General features: G+C 43.7%; 1 protein-coding gene across 1 annotated transcript in view; it reads left to right on the top strand.

Annotated features, from left to right (window-relative positions):
• Nucleotides 1-18,333, top strand: part of MYLK4 (myosin light chain kinase family member 4) — an 85,630-nt gene that overhangs the window by 16,020 nt on the left and 51,277 nt on the right. Inside the window, exon 2 of the mRNA XM_060278024.1 lies at nucleotides 1,014-1,206. Within this exon, the coding sequence (XP_060134007.1) occupies nucleotides 1,014-1,206 (193 nt within the window). The remainder of the gene's footprint in view (nucleotides 1-1,013; nucleotides 1,207-18,333) is intronic.

Below are 18,333 nucleotides of genomic sequence, written 5' to 3'. Positions count from 1 at the left end.
GGATTTGGGGTTGTGAAAGCTTTCGTAAGCTAAGCATCATCCTCGTGATTATTAGGGATCAGGCTCTAAGAAATGTCCGTGGTCAAACACTATAAAAAAAGTGCAGTTGTGCGTGCTTTTGAAACACTGTGTTTTGTGGCAATCGATTGAAGATTTGCTCAATAGATAACGTACAGGGAGGTCTGGCTGCTATGTTGTTCTTTTTTTATTAAAGATTTTTTGATTTACAAATGTATGTGCAATGTCTCTCTCTCTTTCTCTTGTTATTTTTTCCACGCATCATTTTTACAAATCAGAGGGGATGGGTGGGGTCAGGTTCCGATGTTTCTATTTTACTTAATATATGCAGAATATTTGCAGGGTTTGATGTCAGCGTTACTTGTGCAGGTTCTCTGTTGTTCATTTGTGTTCCTTTGGCGGTGAGAGAGGTTGGGGTTGGCCTAGGGCAGGCATCCCCAAACTGTGGCCCTCCAGATGTTTTGGCCTACAACTCCCATGATCCCTAGCTAAGAGGACCAGTGGTCAGGGATGATGGGAATTGTAGTCTAAAAATCTGGAGGGCCAAAGTTTGGGGATGCCTGGCCTAGGGTGTGGTTGTTCATTTGTGATTGGCGGTGGTGGTCTTTGTTATTGTTTTCATGCGTGAGAGGGATGGGTGTTTTGGATCAGGTTAGCCATATTGATTCATATGCTGTTGGTGGATTTTTGTCATTATCTTGTTGGGCTGTGTATGTGATAAAGGGGAGCCATACTGGGGTGAAGCTGTCTTCTTCTATTTGTCCCCGTGTCAGTTTCAGCTTATTGGTTAATTTTTCTAGTAAGGCTGTTTCCCATACTATTTGGTACCATTGGTCCATGCTTACTCCTGACAGGTCTCTCCAGTGTCTGGTTATGATATTTCTGGCTGCTGAAAGTAGATGGTTTATGAGTTGTTCTGAATACAGTACATGGCTTTGCTGGATGCTAAATTTGCCACCATATAAACACTTTCTGTCTGTTTCCTTTTATTGCAGACAACAGACAGGAGATATTGGGGACCACTCCTATTCGGTACTTCACAGAACCATGATGGAGAAACACATAGTAGCTTACCATTCGAAATTCAAGATCAACCGGATGGATGAAATGAACACGCGGTATTACAACAGCAGGGAGGACACCATGGCATTCTTCCAAAAATTGGAGACAGTCAAAAGCGAAGAAGAGGTATGTGAAGATTACAAATGTGCACACACATAGAGAGAGAATCATCCATTCACACACGGAATGAAGTAAACACTTGCGTGCGTATAAACTGTTACAAACTATTGGTCTCTTTTCTGTGGCATCAGATGGTTGTTGAACAGAGAAGAATGTTCGTGAACATATTATCTTCTTGGAAATATAAAATTATTCCAAGCAGGGCCGGGCCAATACATTTTGGTGCCTGAGGCGAACCACAAAATGATGCCTCCCTCACCAGCAGGGAAGAAGGGAATGAGTGAAGATGTATGCCAGGAACAGTTAAAGATCTACATTCGGATCTGCTGCCTGTATGGCTCCTGCTGCCTGAGGCTGTTGCCTCATCTTGCCTCATGGCCAGTCTCATTTCAAAGGCTGATTTGACTAAGGATAGTCAAAAAGTTGGTCCACTTGATGATTCCTAGGGTAGAAGTTGTCATGTTGGGTGTAGGGTTGGGGTAATCTCTGTAGAAGGTGCCCGCTTGAGAGATGGAGCTACAGAAGGCTGTGATGGTTTGAAAGTGGTGTATAAATAATTTCAGTAAATGAATACAGTTGAAAGCAGTTGGATAAGTTGGAGGAGGCGACAGGACTGAGAGCTTATAGTTTCCATGTTGCCTGTGTGAAAGTTTCCAAAGGATTGAAATAAAAGGTGCTATGAGGTTTTGAGGTGCCTTACAATGTACAACCACATGATTATGACCGTATGTGATTATGTCTGTTTTGAAGCCAGCAGGACTGTTTCAGAGCATGTGGCCTTATGTTTGTGTTAGAAAGCTGTACAGTAGTACCTTGGTTCCCGAACGGCTTAGTTGACGAACAAATCAGCTCCCGAACTCTGCAAACCTGGAAGTAAGTGTTCCGGTTTGCGAACGTTTTTTGGAAGCCAAATGTAAGGTTTTAAACATATAGGCATTGCCTCCATGTTTTATTGCTGCGAGGGACTGGACAAATCCTTGAGCGTAAATTTGGTGCAAAAAGATTGTGCAGTCTAAGATTACAATTTTTAAGGTTGCTGACAGGAGGTTTATTTTGTACATGTTGGGTTGTTTCAAAGGGCAAAGGAAGTAATTTTAAAAGATCCTTGCACTTGGCTCATTGTGAAGGGTGTCTGAAATTAATCTCACACAAGGAGCAATTGCACAACTGTCCTCTAGGTGGAAGTCTCCTCCATGTTGAGCACTCCACAAAATATCGCCCTCCTTCTCCCATCCACTTTTTGTTATATTAAACTAGGGAATCATGCATGAGCAGTGATGAGCACAAGTTTCACCTGTGGTTTTAATTAGTTAAAAATAGGTTTCATTAAGAAAAGAAAAAGCCCTGCATGGTTACTTCCAAGTACATGTATTGCATTTGGATCGTGGTGTTGACTGCTAGGTTTCAAACTGTAATTCATATGTATTTCCCTTCTACACAAGGCCATCTTTAGCATATGCGCCACCGGGGTGCAAAGATCCGCCCAGCGCCCCCAAATTTAGTTTAGCCCCCCAAATTAACTTTTATTATGCTTATGTCAGACACCACACTTACGCCTTATCTCTTGTTTATGAAAGAAGGGAGGAAAAAGAAATGTGTTTCTTGCTTAGCATTCGTCGTAAAATGAAGAAAAAATGCAGCTCGCAGAATTCATAGTGTGTGCTCTAGGTGCGTTTTTGCAGAAATGGAAAACTAAAATCGCGTGCTGAAAATCGCGTGTAGTAGAGCCCTAAGTACTAAGTAGTGAGTCAAAGAAAATGCCGACAATTAGCGAAAATAAACATTCTTATTTTTAACAATTTCTCTAAACGATTTTGAACTGTAAGTGATAAAATTAAAATGCACTGTTGTGAATGACAAGCGTCGCTGCTGGCGCGGCGCGTCTTTGGTAAATGAGCGCACAAAGTCGAAAGTCCTTTAGTGAAACAGTAGGTAATACCTAGTATTTTGTTTTTCTAGCTTGATCAAAATTATTTATTATTTAATAACAGGTAGATAGTTAAGAGCTTAGATGACTTCAGTGGTGGGCGCCCCCCAGAATTCAGCACCCAGGTGACCCGCACCCCTTGCACCCCCAGGTAAAGACGGCCCTGCTTCTGCATACAGTACAGCCTCATTTGGGTCAGAACTTTCATATTGCTTAAATTGGGGTTGGGGCAACAGGACAGGTGTGTGGGCAAGAAGGAAAAAAACAGAGAACCCAGGTAAGCGCTGCACTCCTGAAACTTCTCACCACTTAGAGAAGTTGGCAACAGGCAACAGTACTTTCATGCACACAGCCTGAAAAGCACCCTGACCATCTTGAACCCTGACCACTGCAAACTGGCAGATTGGCTTTCCAAACCAAGCAGTTACAAACTTTAGCCAGTGCTATCGCTAAATTGGCTACACGATTGCAAACCCTCCAAATGTCCCTTTTCCCCAGGGACAGTCCTGGATTTACAGAAGCTGTCCCGGTTTCCAATTTGATCCCAGAATGTCCCGCTTTTCCTTAGGATGTCCCTATTTTTGTCAGAGAAATGTTGAAGGGCATGGTAGGACACCCCTATATTTATTGGAGGAATGTTGGAGGATATGGAGTTATGTGACACCCCCACCCCCCCGAGCCAAGGAAATAAGTAACTGTACAGTACAAACTTTAGAAGACATCTGAAGGCAGCCCTGTGCAGAGGGATTTTTTAAATGTTTAATGTTTTATTATGTTTTTATATGTGCTGGAAGCCACCCAGAGTGGCTGGGGTATTATGATGATGATGATGATCATAGAATCATAGTGTTGGAAGAGACCACAAGGGCCATCCAGTCCAACCCCCTGCCAAGCAGGAAACACCATCAAAGCATTCTTGACATATGCCTGTCAAGCCTCTGCTTAAAGACCTCCAAAGAAGGAGACTCCACCACACTCCTTGGTAGCAAATTCCACTGCCGAACAGCTCTTACTGTCAGGAAGTTCTTCCTAATGTTTAGGTGGAATCTTCTTTCTTGAAGTTTGAATCCATTGCTCCGTGTCCGCTTCTCTGGAGCAGCAGAAAACAATATTTCTCCCTCCTCCATATGACATCCTTTCAAATATGGCTATCATATCATATATATGGCTATCATATCACCCCTTAACCTTCTCTTCTCCAGGCTAAACATACCCAGCTCCCTAAGCCGTTCCTTAGGATGATGATGATGATGATGATTGAATAAGACGTCCCTATTTTCATTGGCCCCTTGTTGTGGCAAAGGGGTTTGAATAACTCCAAGAAGCTATGAGCTATGCCGTGCAGGGCCAAGACGGACAGGTCATAGCGGAGAGTTTAGACTAAATGTGATCCACCTGGAGAAGGAACTGGCAAACCACTCCAGTATTTTGCCAAGAAAACTCCATGGACATAAAAAAGGAGGAAGGTTTGAGAAGAAAGTGAGAGTTTCCAAGGCATGCTCTGGTTCATGGGGCCATGGAAAGTCGAACACGACTAAGACGACTAAACAAACAACAATTTTCATTGGAAAAATGTAGGAGGTTATGCGATTGTGTGTTCCTTTTGCAATATCATTTCCCAACCTGTTGCTTTTTGGTGGCTATGAGTTAGTATACTTATGTCACAGACGATGATCTGGTCTGAGATTTAAGGTATTAATGGATGGTGTCTGATCTCTTCAAATACACAGTGACACATCACATTCCCTTCGATACAGTATGCTGCGTATTCCTGATTAAACTGGAAGTCTCCCAGCTGTGTTGCACGTAGCTTAATGATTCATTCCGTACAGTTTCCAACACTGCCAACATTCCTGCTGCATGGGCCAGATGCTGATATGTACATATCTGGTACTTAGTACTGCAGCATGCTATCTTCCACTAATATTTATCCGGCCTGAAGAAACTCGGCTTACTTGATTTGGCTCATTTCCGACATTTTCGTTCACAGAGACATAGTTTTGAAATTTTGCAATGTATAACATTATCAAGGAGCTATGAATCTATGTTACGGGGTGAAAAAAAGAGACTCACAACACCATATCTAAATATAGGTATACACAGTACATTTTGAAGGGGAGTGTCAGGAGGACTCCCTACAGGGAGCCTCCCCCCGTCATCCTGACCAGCACTTCTCCCAGCGACAGCGCTAGCAGCGGGTCAGGGGGAAGCGGAATGGAGGAGGGAAGGCTCAGCAAGGCATCAGAGCCCTGGCAACGCTCTGGGGAACAGACGGTGGAGGAAGGGCTCAGCGAGGCATAAGAGCCCCTGCACCACTCTGACCAACAAGTGGAGGAGGGACGGCTCAAGGAAGCGTCGGAGCCCAGGCACTGCCCCAACCAGCAAGGGGAAGAAGGGGCACAGCTCCTTCCGGCACCCGAATTGAGGCGCGCGCCCAAACGCAGGGCTAGGGGGTGGCGTTTCGGGGTGCCCAGGCTATTATGCTGGCCCCGAAGCAGAAGGGCGCCATTGCCGGATTCTGAGAGTGACCGAGAGTCATGTTTTCTGCTATCTCTGCACTGTAAACAGTATGCACAATAAAACCTTTAAAGACAGGACGGACTGGAGCGTCTTTACTCGGGAGTAGCCGCAACAGCTCTCTGACAGGGAGGTTTTTGCTGGTTCCTAAAATAATTGCTTGGTTTGGAATTACAAATGGTTTGTGGAAGACATAAACCATGGGCAGGCAAACTAAGGGCCGGGGGCTGGATCCAGCCCAATCGGCTTCTAAATCCAGCCCGCAGACGGTCCGTGAATCAGCGTGTTTTTACATGAGTAGAATGTGTCCTTTTATTTAAAAAGCATCTTCCCTCTCCCCTCCTTTCTCTACACTTGCTCCAGTTATCCTCTGGAGGGTCCCCAACCCTCTCTAGAGCCAATTGGGAGGATGGGGGGGGGGAGAAGGGAGGAGGCGAAGGTTCCATCACACAACCAGAAGTCTGCTGTGCAAGCAGTTAAGTAAAGACGTGCACATTTTTTGAGAACTGTTGCTGTCTTTTGAACTTTTTTTGTGAAGCCCAAACAACCACCTTACCCCCTCAGTACCCCTAGTTTAATGTATCCCCAATTAGAAGAGAGTGGTCAGTTTTTACACAATACCTTGGAGTGCTAATCAGGGCTCACATCTAGTGGGCTGAACAGTAGCAATGCCTTCTCCAGGTTCCAATTACAGGTTCCAATTTTAAGTGGAAGTTCTATTCAGTAGCATGTGAGAAGTGAGAAATATTAGCACCTATATTGGCCATTGCCCAATTTTAACATTTAACATATGTAACAGATTTCTACCCCTTGTTTTGATGTCTCTGCCCACACCCAGGTCCCTTGCATCTCCTTGCATCTTTCCCCCCTTTCCTCCCTTTTCAGCTCTTAGAGAGGGATAGAAAAACGATAGAGCAGATGACTTACAGCAGAAGTTAGGAACTGCTGAGGTTGATGCTCGCAGCCCTAGACCATTTGAGAATGTCAGATGAATTACCTTCCAAGCGAGGCTCTGCCCATCTTCTCTGCACCTGTTTCACGCTTGTCACTGGGCCATCATGTTGCTTCCCTTATAGGTCCGATTGAGTTTGCCGGTGGATTCCTTCCAGCCGGCAGCACTTCCATGCCTTCCTTAGCTAGGTAGTGCTGGCTGGGCTGAGCAAGGCCACTGAATGAGCCCAGCAAATTTCTCCTAGCAATGCCCCAAACCTGCCCCCAATGCTAAAACATCCCCACCTCCCCAAAATGGGTCTCCTTTCGAAAGGAAAAGCTGTTTGGATTGCTGGTTGCTTCTGCTTCTTAGCCTCATTCCTTTGGCACGTGCTGTGGACTCTGTTACTAAACCATGGAAGCAAGAGAAAGACCGAAGTATCTGCAGACACACAGGTAGCTGAAATGCTTTTGAGGCGGGTGGATGCAGTTCAACAACAGGCTTGCCATTTGATACAGAGTCAATTGTTGATAGTTTGCAAAAACAGGTTACGGTGTCCAGGCAACATTATCTTTATATGCTTTAAAAATTTTCCTAAGTGTATATCTTCTTTTAGGCTTGCCGTATTTGAAAAACTGATAAAAATGCAATTTTAGAAACTGGAAGAAGGGGACAAAATAGAAGGGCAAGATGATGTATTCTAGAGTTATATATCATAATAAGTTGGTGTAGAATTCTAGACCAGTGGCATATTTTGTCTTCACATTTTGAAACGTTGCATCCCTTCCACCTTCACGGTCATCCTGAATTCTCATTGATCCATGAAACATCCTCTAGTGACCTCTGCTGGGAGAGACAATGTTTGTAGTTAGCTAGACTGTTACTTGTACCATTCATTATCAAGTCAACCCACTATTTGAACCCTCCATCAGTTGGTATGCATGTTTTGGTCTCCTACGTTCTCTCCACTGAAAAGTATTTACAATCAGACTACTCCATTCCAACAGGCAAATTTTCATTATTTTACCCATTATTCGGCAGAGAGGTCACCATGTCTTCTCTTTCCCCTCTCCCTTTCCCCAGGCAGGAACAGATTTCCCATAGGATCGAGTCCTATTTCATGATTGCAAAATAATGGTTTTATAGATGGATGCATATATTTATTTTTATTCCTCAGTTAAGGACTCAAAGCTGTAAAATAATTCAGTTAGGAAAAAATGGTAAGCATGGTTTCGCTCAGTGGTGATGGAGCGGGGCAAATACAGGTGGAATAACACTCCTCTTTTGCGATCAAGTACATCGCTTGGAGATGCTCCTTTGCCCAGTGTTGTCATTGGAGACACAGCTGGCCTTCGAACTCTGGCTAGTTCACCAGTCATGGTTGTTCTTGGACCAAGATAGTCTGGAATCAGTAACCCATGCTCTGATGACCTTGCACTATTGTTATATGTGCCTTACATAGCACTGTCCCTAAATACTGTCTGGAAGTGGTGAAGAATGTGGCTGCCTGGTTCCTCATTGGAACAGCCAGACTGGAAGGTGTAATACCGATCCTAAATAATAATAATAATAATAATAATAATAATAATAATAATAATACAGTGGTACCTCGACATCCGACTGACTCGACTTCTGAAGGTTTCGACTTCTGAAGTCGGCAAACCCCGAAGTCTTGTTGCCTTGTGCGCATTCTGCGCCTGCGCAGAAGCGGGGCGCGGGGTCCGCGCATGCGCAGAGGCGCGAAATCACGCTTCTGAAGACTTCGACTTACGAAGACTTCGACTTACGAAGAGCGCTGCGGAACGGATTGTCTTCGTAAGTTGAGGTACCACTATAATAATAATTTATTACCTCTGGCCGGGACTCCCCAGCCACTCTGGGCAGCTCCCAACAGAATATTAAAAACACGATAAAAAAAATCAAACATCAAAAACTTCCCTAATTGCCTTCAGATGCCTTCTAAAAGTCAGATAGCTGTTTATTTCCTTGACATCTAGTGGGAGGGCATTCCACAGGGCAGGCGCCACCACCGAGAAGGCCCTCTGCCTGGTTCCCTGTAACCTCACTTCTAAATGCACTCAATTGGCTGCCTCTGGGCTACCAGACCCGGTTCAAGGTGCTGGCAAGGCCCTAAATGTTTCAGGTATTTATAGCAGCACCTTTTTTCAATACCAGTCAATTCAATCCTTGAGATAAGCATCACGACGCCCCAAGATTGCACAGTATGGGATTGGATGAAAGTCTTCCCTGTGGTGGAATTCGAACTTTGGACTAGTTGGAGAGGTATGGGTATCTCTTTTTTTTGACTGGCAGATCCAGTTTTTAATCACAGTGAAATATTATTCCAGGACACCTCCCAGAATCCCTAGGTAGAAGGACTATTGGTCAGGATGGTGAGTGTTGTGGTCCAAGAAATCTGGTGACCCAATTTGATGCTGGTAGAAGTTGCAGCTCTTCTTGTGATGTGAGAAGTTACAGATGCCAATGAAAATAGTTTCTGTGAACCCCTCATGGTTGCAAAGAGGCTTATCCTTTGGGGTTGGAAGGACAAACTCCCAGCATCCAGCACTCAGCTGGTCTGAAGATCGTCCCGTCCTTTGCACATTTGAACATGTCTAATACATATATTCTAGAAAGTTGTTTGTCAGTTTGCTATGCATTTGGACACCCCTTAAAATATAACCACATTTTGCATGATGGTTTCTGAGACCAAGGAGCAGGCTTCTGTAGATATATGGTAGCTGGACACCACTTGGAATCAAGATGGCAGAATGAGCCATTCAAAACGGCACTGCTTTTTGAGTGTGTGTCTTGGAATTCCCAGGCAATGCTGAATATTAAGCTGCTGCTGTCTCATCAATCTCATTTTGCTGTCTATCTGGGCACATGGACTACTAATAGTAATATATATGTTTAACTTAGAATTGAGGGAATACTTTTATTGATAATGTGATCTGGCAATATTTCTTCCGTTGTTCTTTTGTCATATTTGCAAAATATAAAATTATTAAGGGGCTTAAAAATAAAAGAGTCACACTTGTTTAATATTTTCTTTCCAATTCTGCTGTGTTATAGCTTCACCTGAGGCTGGAACTGTCCAGCGGCTGCTATTACATGCAAACCTGCCACCCATTTTGATATTTATTGCACCTTTGTGTGCCCATCCAAATTTCTTGGAGAATTCTGCCATTCCCATATTGATTCTCTGGCATGGAATATATGCTGAGCCATATAAGACGGGGCAGTATGAGATCATTAACTATGGCTGTATCCTAACTCAAACAGCATTTTAATTTTTGATGGCTTCTCTGCAACAGTGAAGTAAAAACTTACTTTCCAAGTGTCTGGGTTTTTCAGGGACAGTCCTGGAATTACAGAAGCCATCCCGGTTTCTGATTTGATCTTAGCATGACTCTTTCCCCCCTTCTTCCTCCCCTCCACGTCTTGGATAACAATTGAAAATGGTGTGTGTGTGTGTGTGTGTGTGTGTGTGTGTGTAGTTACAAAAATGGAATCCTATTTATACGGAAAATAAAATCCCTGCACCAAATGAATGAAGCTGCCATACAAATCCCTTCCTTTAACTTTGAAAGAAAAGATCACCAATGCACTTTAAATTTTTTAATTGCAATGCTTCTGCAGCCAGCCATTCACTAGGAAACAAGAATGTTGATTCCTTTATTGTAAATGGAGCCTTATTATTATTATTGCGTCCTGCCTTTTTCCCTGACAGGGACTCAAGGCAGCTTACTTCTAAAATGTTATTTCATTTCATTTATCTGTGGAAGGTATTGCACGTGATCTTTCCCCTCACACATTTTTTCTTGATCTCACCGCACACAAAGACATCATATATATACACATCTACATCGGCCACCTTCAGCCATTTACAACCTCACCGCCAAACCTACAATCCTGTGAGGTGAGATCAAATGTGGGAGAGGCTTCCTGATAAAGAATAGGATGTTCCCTATATTCATCGGAACAATGTTGGGTGGGTAAATAAAAAAATAAATGCTGTAAACCAAGCATTTAAACCACCCAACTGTAAGCCACCCAACTTGGCCAACAAGACTCAAATAAATGAAATCAATCTCATAGGCCTACATCGTGAAAAAGAGAGAATGTGTACATTTTGATTCAGTTAGGTACAGCTTGCTAGAAAGGCAGATTGTGACACAGGTCTCGGCATATGCGCTTGTCAATCAAAAGAAAGACGTGTTTCTCACATTGCTTGAGGCTTGGTATCTGTTTCCTCTTACATGTCGCACTTGCTATGTGTTAGACACTTGTCTGCTGAATAAAAATAAGATCTAAGAATTTGTTAATTAGTCCCACCAGATCTGGATGTCTGTGTACAAGCACTTCATTACTCTTTTTTTAAATATTAATCTTTATTCTTATCTGGTTACATTCAACGACCTTCAAGGAAACCTGACCCCATAGCTATATTCCAACGTCACAAAGGGTAACACAACATCCAGCAAATGCCATTAATTCCTTAATTAATGTGTGTGTGTTCTACGAGCCACGGTATTTTCAAACACTGTTTCCGACTCATGCCAATCATAGAAATGTTCCTTCTGGAATTGCACCTTGAAATATTAACTTGGTTGAGTTGGATGCATTCAAGATAGATAGAAAGGGCAATGAACAATGACCAACCACCATTGACCAAACTGTAACTAGTGATGCCACAGAAATGTGTTTTGGAGGCCAAAAAACGACCGGGTCAAAAATGACCGGATATCTTTTTGTACAATTTTTTGATGCTGGAGAATTGCATCACAGCATTTCGAGAAATGCAGATGTTAAAAACTAGCATCAATGTTTTTGATACTATTCAAATGATACATTCAATGATACATCAATGTTTTTGATACTATTCAAATGATACATCAATGTTTTTGATACTATTCAAAAATAGACAGACCCTGCCCCTAAGGAGCTTACAATCTAGAATCTAGAAGTTGAACTCAACAAACGGAGGAGAGGAAGATATTAGTTTAGGACGAAGATGGATATGGACCAACCTCTTTCAAAAAAAGATTACATTTGCATGTGAGGATTAAAACGATAAGCATGGTACAACCACGTACATTGTAGTGGCGGTGGAAAACTTCCCATATTCACTGAGTGCTTCACTTTTACGAAAGTCAAAGGACCCCTCTCTTTTCCTGCACAAGACTGCTTTGATATTTAAAGAAACCACAAAGATATCCATATGACTTTCTATCGGCCTGACTCTCATTTGCGTTGCAGCATTTCTGGCAGCCAAAAGAGACCTTAAAATGAACTTAGCTCTCGTTTACACCCACTTTAAATCCCTTTTACATTGCCAGAAAATGAAGAGGCTTTTATATACAGTATCTGAGAACGTCGCTGGCCCCTCATTAAATGGGTTAGTCTCATTTCATTCATCATTCGTATTTTGGTATAGTGATTCTTCATGCCATCTGTCTGGGTTACGTGCCCATGTGGAAGAGCTAGGTCAGTTTTTATCTGTTAATGATAAGGTGGGTTGGATGTTAACACTTGGTGTGGGTCTCTTCTCTAACATTATGTGTAGCTTAAGTGTCAAAACTCTGAAAACCTTTGAGCAGCAAGGCTTCATATCACTGTAATGTCTATTTCTTAATGCACCTGAGTATTCCATTCATGTTTTAAAATAATTGGGTGGGGTTTTAAAATTCTTTATCCTCAGATATATATTTTTTGACAAATTTCCATCAACGCAGCATATTGTGTTGCTGAGTAAATTCAGGAAAATAGTATCAAATGCTACGGATTTGGTGTTTTTGAGTGTTAGCTACAGTAACCAGCGCAAAAACAGCTATATAGTGTATAGCTAAATTTCAAAAATGCAAAATGTTGTGCTTGTTTCCTACAGAGAAAACTATACTACCCCTTTAATTCACTTGAATTGACTTTGCGTACTACCGTGTTTCTCCTAAAATAAGACGGTCCTCAAAAATAAGCCATGTCAGGCTTTTCATTAGAAGAATAAATATAAGACATCCCCCGAAAATAAGCCGGGGGTGGGAGTCGCTTCGGGGAGCGCAGCGCAGCGCGAAGAGCCTGGTGAGAGGCAGCTGCGGCTGCAGGTGAAGCCCAGGATCTGCGTGGGCGACTGGGGACGAGCGCCCTGAGCGCTGCGGCGGTGGCGAAGAGGCGCCCGATCAGCCCGCTTCTCAGCTGGAGGAGGAAGTGGGGCGGGGGAGAAAGTTCTGGACGCCGAGCGCGCTTTCCTGACAGCAGTGAAGCCTGCTTTGATTGTCATCATGAGTTTGGCAAAGCCGAGCTGCTGCCCCGCTGGGCTCCTCGCACTGCGCCGCTGCCGCCTGCTGAAGTTTCCTGGTCCGCAGAGGGGTGGGGTGGCGAGCAGGGAGACCTGGCTTAAAATGGGGGGTGCTCTGGTGCTCTTGTGTGTGCGTGCGCGCGAGGGAGAAGTCCCCTTTTCCTTACCCAGATGCAGCAGCAGGAGGTTACCCCCGCGAGGTGGGCAGTCTGTGCTCTGCACACACACACCCCGTTTCGCCTCGCTCCGTCTCTCCCCCCTCTGCAAAGACAGCAAAAAAAAAAAGACATCCCCTGAAAATAAGCCGTGGTGTGTTTTTTGGGAGGAAAAATAAATATAAGACGTGTCTTATTTTAGGAGAAACACGGTATGTAGAGTTTTGAATGCTTAGGATATGACTGCATGCCCTCCAACATTTCTCCGATTAAAATAGGGACATCCCATTCCATAATGATAATTTTACTATTTATACTCAAACATCTTATTGGGTTGCCCCAATGAGTCCAACATTTCTTGGATGAAAACAGGGATGTCCAATTTCTTAACAACAACAACAAAAACAACAACATCATTTTATTATTTACACTCCACACATCTGAATGGAACTCTGGGCAGCTTCCAACATATGTAAAAACATAATTAAACATTAAAAATCTACCATACAGGGCTGCATTCAGATGCCATCTAAAGTTACTTATCTCCTTGGCTTGGGGGGGGGAGTTGCTTCCCAACTGCCCATGTTTTAATTAAATCTTATGTCAAGATTTAATTGCCAGTCTGGTTAACTTTTGTACATGGAATAGGGGAGACATCTTTTCCTTTGCACCAGGCAGCAAATTGTCTTGGTTGGGGACCCACATGTTGTGGGGAAGGAGGGGAGAAATTGACTTTGTCATGGCTACTGGTGCATGGACAATGAAGTTTGTTAGCAAACAGAGGAAGGGAAACTGCTCTGAGTTACGCTTCATGAATGCCAGCATCAAATAGAGAAGCAGCCTGCCGGGAACTTGGGAAGGAATCATTAAGGTAGCAGTGACCTCCAGTGGTGGGAAAATATCCTAAGGATAATGGTTCGTTGACATCTGAAGCCATGCACGGAACAGGACAGAACTTTTCAGCTGTGTTAGGGATTTTCTGACCCGAGAGTAACAGTGGAGCTTACTTTCAAGTAAATGTGTATAGGATTGCACAGTTCTGAATCCAAATATCGAAATTGCTCTGGACCTCCTGACTTCCCCCCCATCCCTTCCTTGGGTCCTAACGGTATTATTTACAACTGCATAGCAATACTTATCCAAATTATCTAAATTATCCATGCTTTCCATTACTTTGCAAGTGTGTTTAAAATCCTGCTAATGTCTTAACCTGCTTACAGTGGTCTCGTAAATAAATTATAAACTTTTCCCATTCCTTTTCTCTTCTTCTTGGTGATGTTGGTTTTTCATTGTGTTTTGTAAATTTGTGGTTTTTTAAAATTTGATTCCGTAATCCTTTTTGAAAGGTACGTGTAAAAGCACTAGTATGAATTATAAGTAATAAACAGAAAGACCAAAGACTGGCACCAGCACCCAAAATTCAAGTACTTGGGGAATATCCACTAATGACGCCAGCCCTGCTCCTCATCCCCATACCAGCATACTTGCCAAGTTCCTGTCGGAGAAATAAGGGACCGGACCGGAAGTAGCAGACTGGAAGTAGCGCTGCCGCCATTTTGGAACTGGGCAGAGCATGCTCAGAAGCAACTTTTGATGCTGCTTTGCCCAGTTCCAAAATGGCCACCGCGCAAGAAGTCGCACTGCAGCCATTTTGGAACTGGGCAGAGCTGCATCAAAAGTCGCTTCTGAGCATGCTCCGCCCAGTTCCAAAATGGCCACCGCGCCAGAATAAACCGGGGGAAAACAAAAAAATCCGTTTTTTCAGCTGGGAACAGCTGGAAAAACGGGGGTTTCCCGGGGAATACGGGAGACTTGGCAGCTATGCATACCAGGCCGCTGAGTCTGAAAGCTGACCGCCATTTAAATTACCCACAATGCCCGCAGCATGCTGTCACTTCACAGCACTGCGAAAAATATACTGCGCCTTCTGTGGTCGCTTAATGCGGGGATGTTTCTTGGTCTGACCTTTTCTGCAGTTAAAGAAAATGTTTATTGTCATTCCAGCATACACCTGTATATAGGCAGTAAGAAAGAGCTGAAAAAGGTTTAACTTCAGGACAAAACAAATATTATTTTTCTTAATATAAGGCCATGTGGGTATTTTGCATTGGTTGGAAAGCTAATGGAAGGAGATGTCTGTTTGTTTAAGAGCTTTTCGTTCTGTCCTCCAGTCACTGTAGAAATTCAGGGCAGTGCACAATTAGATAGATTGGACATGAAATGTAGAAATAAAACAACAGGGGGCAAATCTTAAAACATGCAATAAGTTATAACAATGTATCTGTGAGGCAAGTTTCTATGGTTTTTAGAGACAGGTTTCCACTACTGAAAAGGTCCTTCCCTTTGTTGCCACCAGGGTCGGATTTACGTATAAGCTAAACAAGCTATAGCTTAGGGCTCCACTCTCTTGCCCCCCCCAAAAAAAATGTAAAGAAAAAAATACAATTACTTTGATAAAATACATATTTTGTTATGTGCAAATGGCTTTAGATACCTAGTGGGTCCATAAATTACCATATACTGTAGCATATATTCAACACAGAAAACAGTGACAATTTGTTGTTGACAAAGGACAGCTGGACATATAAAGGGCCCCATTGCCTTCGGTAGCTTAGGGCCTCATCAAACCTAAATCTGGCCCTGGTTGCCTCTTAGCATAATTCTGCTAAAAGTGCCTGAGGAAGGGTCTAGGTCTGGGTAGGATGATAAGGGAAGAACCCACCTTCCGTTATTTGGCCTTTCTGAAAAGAAGGAGAAACTCGAACTTCCAGCCCCCAGTAAATTGCAGCAGTGATGCAGATGAGATTCAGAGCCAAAACGGAGAAGTTACCAGCTAACATGGACTGTGTTGCCCTGCCTTGTCCACTAGGTAAAAAGCATCTCTCTGTGCCAGACTCAAACATGCCTTGCAACGTTGTGTGAAGGGTTTCATTGCAGTTTGTATGCTAAGGATAAAGATAACTTGACACACAGTCAGGAACAGAACTAAGTGCAGCTTTATTTGCAGGTTTTATTATAAGTGTGTGTGTGTGTGTGATGTAAACAGTAGTCATAGGAGAGTCCAAGTGGTTGTGGGATCACATGAGGAGGGAGAGTTTAGTCCTTCCTCTCCTGCTATGGTTCTGGCTGAAACTAGCAACAAGCTAGTTTCACAATTTTGAAACTAGCACAATTTTGTGCTACAATTTTGACTGGGACCACCCTCCCCACTACCAGGTTAATGCCACATCCTGTTTGGCCCCGAGGGAACGATCTGCACATTCATGCAAATCGCCACTTACCTGCTGCCAAAGACAAGTGAACATTGCTGGTGGACAGGGACGAGTTGCTGTCCTTAATCTCCCTGTCCTTTTGCTTGCATACTTTCATTTATACATCTGTTCCCTCCTCCGGCATTGATTAAGAACAGTCTGCCTGCTCCACCTCCCAGGTCTTTGCTGCCAGGTCTTTGCAATGTATGTCTTTCCAAAAAAACATCTCCTGCAATTTAGTCAATTGATTTAAGTAGGGTAGCGGCATTGCAGGCACAAGGAAGGACAATGTGTGCTATATAGCACGCAGGGGAAGGGGAACTTTAATGCTTTTGTTTGGTAGATAACTTGATCGGGTATAATAAACTAGATTTTCACTGAGCTGGAAAAATAATAATCCAGCTATGGCTTAGCAGGGGAAAGGATTGCATGACTCTTGTTTGCTTCACAGTTGGAAGTAAAGTGATGAGTCATGAGGAAATCTTTCCACTTTTCTCTTGCACTGTGGATAGCAAGAATATTTTGATCCAAATTGGTGTTTTAACCGCATAAGGGATGTGCTGGTGAGGAGACTTGAACCACTTAACTTCCCCGTGACCTGTCAAATTGGGCACTGCTTTCATCCTGATTCCAATACCAGAAGTAAACTGGACAGGAGAAGGAAAAAAATTGCCTTAAGCAATGGACAGAGAGCAGAAAGAATGGGACCTCTCAGCCGTGCCTGCCTTCCCAACTTGATGTTGCTGAAATTAGACTCTCTACCTGTAGACTCTAGGGACGCAGGTGGTGCTGTGGTTTAAACCACAGAGCTTAGGGCTTGCCAATCAGAAGGTCGGCGGTTCGAATCCCCGCGACGGGGTGAGCTCCCGTTGCTCGGTCCCAGCTCCTGCCCACCTAGCAGTTCAAAAGCATGTCAAAGTGCAAGTAGATAAATAGGTACCGCTACAGCGGGAAGGTAAATGGCATTTCCGTGCCCTGCTCTGCTTCACCAGAAGCGGCTTAGTCATGCTGGCCACATGACCTGGAAGCTGTACGCCGGCTCCCTCGGCCAATAGAGCGAGATGAGCACCGCAACCCCAGAGTCGTCCACGACTGGACCTAATGGTCAGCGATCCCTACCCTACCTACCTGTAGATTCTACTTGCCCATAGAGAAGTATCATTTCAAATATATGTGGCTACCACAATCACATCTCATTTTGCCAGGCTTGTAGTGTGCATGCCAGCTGTTTTAACCTTCTTTTCAAGGTTAATCAGTTAAAAATAGAGGTTTGCAGAATCCTGCTCTAGAAACTGTCATGCAGACCTTCCAATATCTTCTCGGCTGGGCACACAACACCTGCTTACTGTCTGAGTAACCTGTCTTCCGGGACTCCCTGGAGACCACGGTCAAATACAGATTAAGGATGTGGCATTGAGGTCCAATTAAATGCTTCTTGTGGGCATCTAGAAATAGCCTGCCTACTTGTTGGAAACTGGAAAGCAGAGGAAAACGTGACTTGCGCAGATGCCAGGAGGAAAAGGTGGCAAATGGAGCGCCCCTTCGATGAGCTAGACATGTGCCTCCTTCCATGTAGGGTTTGTGCAGTTGTAACACGGACATCAGGTTTCATGTCCATGTGAGAGATAATGGACCTTTGAAGAGATGTTGACAGCGTTTGTGCATCATGGAAATTTGGAAACCTGTCGCTGTCAACAGAGCAGCAGGTGCTGGTGCAGCAGAAACTCCAGCTTCTGACTCGGAAAGTGGTGGTGTAAGCTGGCCGTTGGAATCCTGTGTGTTCCGGCGAATGTACCTTCCATGCATTTGCCTATTTTGAGCCGTTACTGTTTCCGTGATGACTTTTCTCCGCGTGTTGTGTTTTCAAAACGATTAAAAACACCTGAGTTCTAGCCAAACCCAGCAAGTAAAGTTTTAAAGGGAGGAAAGATATTTATCCCCAAATGCTCTCTCTGTGCATGTTCGTGTGCATGTGTGTGAGAGAGACTTTTATTAGCCAGATTCCTGCTTAAATCTTGCCAGCAGAAGGGCAAAGCGGAAATTAGCTAAACGCT

The sequence above is a fragment of the Zootoca vivipara genome, chromosome 8, assembly GCF_963506605.1.
Source record: "Zootoca vivipara chromosome 8, rZooViv1.1, whole genome shotgun sequence".
NCBI classification, from domain to species: Eukaryota; Metazoa; Chordata; class Lepidosauria; order Squamata; family Lacertidae; genus Zootoca; species Zootoca vivipara.
This window is presented reverse-complemented; position numbering and strand designations above follow the sequence as displayed.